The sequence below is a fragment of the Oryzias latipes genome, chromosome 22 (genome assembly GCF_002234675.1).
Source record: "Oryzias latipes chromosome 22, ASM223467v1".
Lineage (NCBI taxonomy): Eukaryota > Metazoa > Chordata > Actinopteri > Beloniformes > Adrianichthyidae > Oryzias > Oryzias latipes.
In genome coordinates, this window is record NC_019880.2 from 16,413,909 (window position 1) to 16,419,761 (window position 5,853).

General features: G+C 40.6%; 1 protein-coding gene across 3 annotated transcripts; it reads right to left on the minus strand.

The window, feature by feature from the left end:
• Positions 1-1,305: 1,305 nt before the first annotated feature.
• Positions 1,306-5,069, minus strand: pax1 (paired box 1). Of its 3 annotated transcripts, none has more exons than XM_023951243.1 (5): positions 4,652-5,069; positions 3,521-4,150; positions 2,745-2,878; positions 2,247-2,450; positions 1,306-1,893 (listed from the first exon to the last, which is right to left on the minus strand). In XM_023951243.1, the coding sequence occupies exons 1-5, from the start codon at positions 4,653-4,655 to the stop codon at positions 1,870-1,872; spliced, it is 996 nt and encodes a 331-aa protein (XP_023807011.1). In that variant the 5' UTR covers positions 4,656-5,069; the 3' UTR covers positions 1,306-1,869.
• Between the last annotated feature and the right edge of the window lie 784 nt (positions 5,070-5,853).

Sequence of the window (5,853 nt, forward strand, 5' to 3'; positions counted from 1 at the left end):
GATAATTATGATTTTAGTCAGGTTAAGATTTTCACATGACATGCAAGCAAACAGAAACAAAACAAAAATCCTAGAAGCATAGGGAATCAAGAAATACGATCATCAATATCCCTTCATTGCCCCAGATTTTACTACAACATTGCCGAAAACTACAGAAAAGCTCAACAAAAAACCAACACGAGGCTCTCAACAATATATATACTGCTGTAAGTGAAGCACGATTTTTGAAATGTATTTATTGATAAATGACGATTAGAAATCACAGCTGTGTTCTTACAGACCAGACGTCTGTTTTTGTTTTAAATGTCTTCAGAAATAGTTAGCAAAAAATAAAAAAGAAATATTTAAATAAAGTTATAAGAAATGTAAAAACCTTCACTCAAATAAAAATAATTGCATTTTTGAGTCTTCTTTTGTTACTTAAAAAATAACTATAATCACAACAAGGAAATCTTACATGAAAAAATGGGTGCAATGCAAAAATAAACCAAAAGCAATACTAAGCCTAAGCCAAATTATAAAAAAAATAGTCCTTTCAGAGTAGGCTGGTTAAATAGAGATGTCAGATCACCCATAACAAGCATGCTCTTATTAATGCTGCAGCCAATATTCAGACCTATATGCAGAGCAAAGCGGCCTTTTAGTTGTACAAACAGGCTACAGGAATAAACAGTTTACAGGGGCACAGATAGGGCAAAGCCTAAATGCCTGTTAGGGAAAATCCCCGCACTTCTGAACAGATCCCCGAGGCTGCATGTGGGTGGATAAGAGCGTTCGCTGCTCTCCTGTGCATGCCGTTCATTAAGGTGTACGATCAGCCCTCAGATTTCCATGATGGCGGGTATCAATTACAATTCAGATAGCATCAGCGGAGGCGCCCAGCCTGTGGAGGGCTCCATGCCTGAGTAAACAAAATTATGTTTCCCACTAAATATTTGTCTAATCGTTATCGACATTTAGGGGGTTCAATTCGAAATAAGAAATGCTCTCATATGAGGGAAGACTAACCCCCCCTCCCGCGTGCATTTATTTTGAAGTCTCGTCCACAAATGAGACGACGCTTTCAAATTAAAGCAAAAAATTAAAAAAATAAAATAAAAAATAAAAATGTCTTCGATGGGTGAAGATATTTAAGGAGCGACAACAATATAAATTAAAAACGAATACAAATAAGCAAATAATGATAACATCCATTAGAGCTCCTCCTTAAATCACGAGCTCCCCATAACTTGAATAGCATGACGGCAAAAATGAAAATAAAAAAAAACAATACAATAAAATAAGAACAAAAATGACTTTAAAGACAGCCTTTATTTTTTTATATTTACAATGAAATTATAAAAATATATAATTAAAGCTTTGGCATATATTTTTACATTTAGACAATTTATAACTTTTGTTCACATCGTCAAGTCACTGCACCGAGATTATGGCCACAAATAGGGTTAAAATAAGAAACTGAAAATTACTGAATAACCCTTTATTTACGCTAAAAAATAATAATAATAACAATAACGACGGAGGGGATGTTTTATGCTGAAATCTCCATGAGACACAGCTGAGGAACAACGAAAACAACAAAAAACTACCGACCAGTGAGAGAAAACACCGATACATCCAAGCAAGCTTACATTCAAACGGCCCAAGAACGACAAAGCTTTACTGTATAGTTGAAAGGCAAGTGAACAGACCTGTGTTTGACTGTCAGCCACAAACAAGCGGGTAAGTGTTCACACTTACTGTTGGAGCTGCTGAAATGAGTTCAGTTAAATGTGTCTGGTAATTAAGGCGTTAATAGTCCCGGTTATGATGATGAGGTAGCGAGACTGAGTCCGTGAACCCCGTTCAAGTCTTCATGTTGCTGTTTGCTCAGAGGACTGGGAGGTTTTCTATCTGGAAAAAAAAAATCCCAAAAAGGAAAAAAAGGAATGTTTTAGAAAATATATTATAAAAAATGCTTTCATTAATTTTAGCTCCACAAAGAAGAACAAATAACATGTATTATCATTATTTTCATTTTTAACGCGTCACTCTTATTTTGAAAGAATAATTCCACTGAAATATCTATATGCACGCTCTGAACGTATACATGTGAATAAGTGTGACAGTTCTGTAATATAATAATAATAATAATAATAATAATAATAATAATAATAATAATAATAATAATAATAATAACAATAATAATAATATGCATTTCTTAAAAAGGAATGTTTCATTTAAATGTAAAAAACACCTTCTCTGACTTGGTGCTTGAAGGCCATGGGTGAGTGGATCTCTCCTGCGTGCATGCTCATTCCGCTCCCCGGGTGGGACAAAGCCGTGCTCTGTGGCTGCCAGTGGTGGTGGCCCGGGGCCACATAGCCGCCTGCGGGCCCGCTGTAGACCCCATACTGGTTAGGTGTAGAATAGGCACACGCCGAGACGTAACTGGACAGTGTCGAGGAAGGCTACAGGAAGACAGATAAGGCGTGGGACAAAATGAGCAGAACCTTTGTTAACGGTGTGTGACAGTGACACGTGGTTTGCAGCATCGCTGCGCAAAGATGGCGTTGGGTGTGGGTGCTGGGGGTGAGAGTGTGCAAGACAGGAATTACTCTGCCAGTCTGATGATAACAAATACTTCCCTCGAGGAACTTTATGGTTCAAGCATCCCGTTCACATCTTTTAAAATTGGCGTGTTATTTCAAAAAAAATATTATTTACAATGTTCCCATCAGCATCATGTGGTTTTTCTTAATTACCTGTGCGTATTTTATGTCGGCATCAATTGCTGACTTGTCGATCCCGTTGACCGTGTGGGGCGCAGAAAAAGCTGCTCTGTTGACGCTGCTCCACTCCTCCATCTTTGGTGGGTATCCCTCCGTCCCTGCAATAGCTGCAAATGAAACAGATATGTAAAAACTAAAGCCTGCACAGAGTAATACATGTAAACATTTAAAATATATATTTTTATGTGGGTTGAGGTCAGTTTAGATTTTGCTGTGAAAAGAAACTCCACTTAATTAGCACGCATATTATTGGGTTATTATAAAAAATTCTAAATATATAAATAAAATTGATTTTAAGACAATATTTACAAGCAAAATATTTATTTTCAAATATTTCACAATTCAAATCTTTATATTGTGATATTAAATAAATACATATTTACATATGTACTTATAAAATGAGAGCATTATTTTATCTATTTTGTGTAATTTATTAAATCACTTCCTACAAACACCCTAAAGTGCGACTTCTAGCAGCAGTTTAAAGGGGAGACAGGAAGCCTCGTGAAACACTTGAAGGATCAGGCTGGATGTAACAGGTGAGCAAGGTGTTTGCCATCGCATCACTCCATGAAAAGGCCCATTGATTGAGCGTGGCCTTACTGCGTCCTGGCTGAACGCTGAAATGGAGGCCTATAAGTTTTAATGGACAAGTTGTTCTGCCTGATGCCGGGACGGGTTGTTTTGAGTAATGTTTTGACAATCACGCAGGCAAACAGGAAGGAGACAAAACGCGGCTTTTTCCTCACCTGTGGGATCCATGAAGGCGCGTATTCCCAGGATGTTACTGACGGTGTGCGGAGAAGGCCAAGCCCTGGATATGCTCACATGTCCCGGCGTCACTGGTACTCCGGGAGGGCTTCCCATTTTGGTGCTGGGGGGCGACATGGTGTTGGGGTAGGAATAAGGGTAAATGTGGTTGTAGGGGAGCCCGGCTTGCGCGGAGGCTTGCTTGCTGCTTTCATACTGGTTAGGCTGAGAGAGGTTCCCAATCTTGTTGCGTAAAATCCTGCTGATCGAACTAACAGACGGGACGTTGTACTTGTCACAAACGCCGTCTGCCAAAAGCCTGTCCCGAATCTCCCAGGCAAAGATCCCGGGGTCGTTCTGTTTGTATTCCCTGATATTTTTAACCACGTTCGGCGTCGTGACCCGTGGCTTGCTTCCACCGATGGCACCGGGCAAGATGGAGCCAGTCTCGTTGTATCTCGCTAAAATCTTGCTCACGCAGCCATGAGAGACTCGCAGCTGCCGGCTTATGTCGCAGGGCCTGATCCCGAGCTGCGCCAGTTCCACTATTCTTAACCGGATGGCATTGGGCAGGGGTCGCCCATTGACGAAAACGCCGCCAAGCTGGTTCACCTCTCCATAGGTTTGCTCTAGAAACAAAAATAATATTTAACCCCAAATACTCTTACATTACAATTTATTTAAAACTGAAGGAAATTATCACAAAAAACTTTAAGATTTAATTCTTGCATTAAAGTTGTGCCAGTGCAAATTTCTGAGGTCAGAAAGTTGCACCACACAGATTGGCAGCTACTTTTGTAAACCCGCTAGTTTGCAACTGTTCAGAAATGTGCAAATGAATCGGCTGGCCATCCCTCCAGCACCCGTGCGCACACAACAAAAAAACAACATTACATATAACGAGTTTATAGAACAGACAGAGAACCCATCAAAGGCATCTGCAACCCAAAGCCGTGTCTTCACATTCATGCCACACAACACTAGAAAAAAACATGAAAAAAACAACTACAAGCTCAAGATCCTTATAAATAAAGGATGACAAACTAATGCGCATTTTTTGCTCTTTACGCAGGCGTGGTTAAGCTTCCATAGCCTCCCTGCCACTGAACCATGCAGACAGTAAGGCTTACCCATTTGTCTGTATATTTCAGGAAATGTAGGTGTCCCCTCAAATGGATCTGTGCTTTCGGGCGAAGTCAGAGAGCGAAGGGGGAGCGAGAAGAATGAATCCAAGAAGAAGGAAAAAGCAGGCTCCTTCCAACTCGTTCGGCTTCAGCGCTCTCCCCTTCTTTATATTTTCGGAAGCAAGCGGCTACAGGGGCGCCGACGCGATCTTCATCCGATAAATGCAAATTGGACTTATCCCGGGGAGTCCGGAGTCTGCTGGAATTGATTTGACGCGTCCTCCACGTCAATCTTCGCTGTTATACGCCGAGCCTGTACTCTGCTTTCATTGGTCCTCCTGAGCTGGAAAATGCTGTCAGCCAATACAAACCCCATCCGGTTTGGAGCTGCGCTGCCTCCTCTAATATTTTGCATAGGGGAAGTGGCAGAGAGGGAAACTTCTCATCCAACATGAAGCGCTCTGGTAAGAATTTACGCATCACGCGAGATGGATTTAAAGAGAAGCCTGCTGCCAATATTCTCAGCTGCTCCTAAATATGAATATTTTCTTATTTTGAATTCATGCAGTAATTAAAAAATAGCTTTTTGGTTGTACTTGGACTAAATCACACCTTTGAAATTCCTTCTACAAATATGTAATTTAAAATTTAAAGACAGAATAAAATGGAAAGATATTTTTCACATGAATCCAATATTTTCCTTATTTATTTATTATATTTAAAGCCCATCAAGTGGATCAGGTGGGATTCTTTTACCGACCCATCTGAGAGAACATGGAAACTCCCTCATCACCAGCGGGTCTTTCATTTAATGCAGAGCATCAAAGATGGGAATGTTCTCATGTAATCGATACGTTTGTAGATTGCAGAGCCCCCAGACTATAAGATATCGACTGGATTCCAGAGACGTACATTATCACAGCGTGTTTTTTGAGTTTCCTGTGCAAGTTTAGAAGGTATCGTTTATAAGCTCACAAAACGTTACTAGTAAAACTTTACAGTCGACCCAATGGTAACAAGGTGCAGGGTCCCTATCCCCCACCCCACGCACACTCCCACCTACCTCACCCCTCCTCTCATTCTGAGTCTGCTGCACTCCACCATCCAGAACTTAGGACACATGGAAAGCATTAGGCTGCTTGGGATAAAGCTATCTGGGTGCTCGAGAAGATATCCTCTTTTGGACTCACTCTAAATATAAAGGAAAC

Excerpts from the sequence above, each read along its gene's own strand:
- pax1 (XM_011490118.3), bottom strand. Across the intron at positions 2,879-3,520 it reads CGCCTTCATGGATCCCACAG|CTATTGCAGGGACGGAGGGA; the intron begins GTGAGGAAAAAG and ends TTTCATTTGCAG. Across the intron at positions 2,451-2,744 it reads CCGACATAAAATACGCACAG|CCTTCCTCGACACTGTCCAG; the intron begins GTAATTAAGAAA and ends GTCTTCCTGTAG.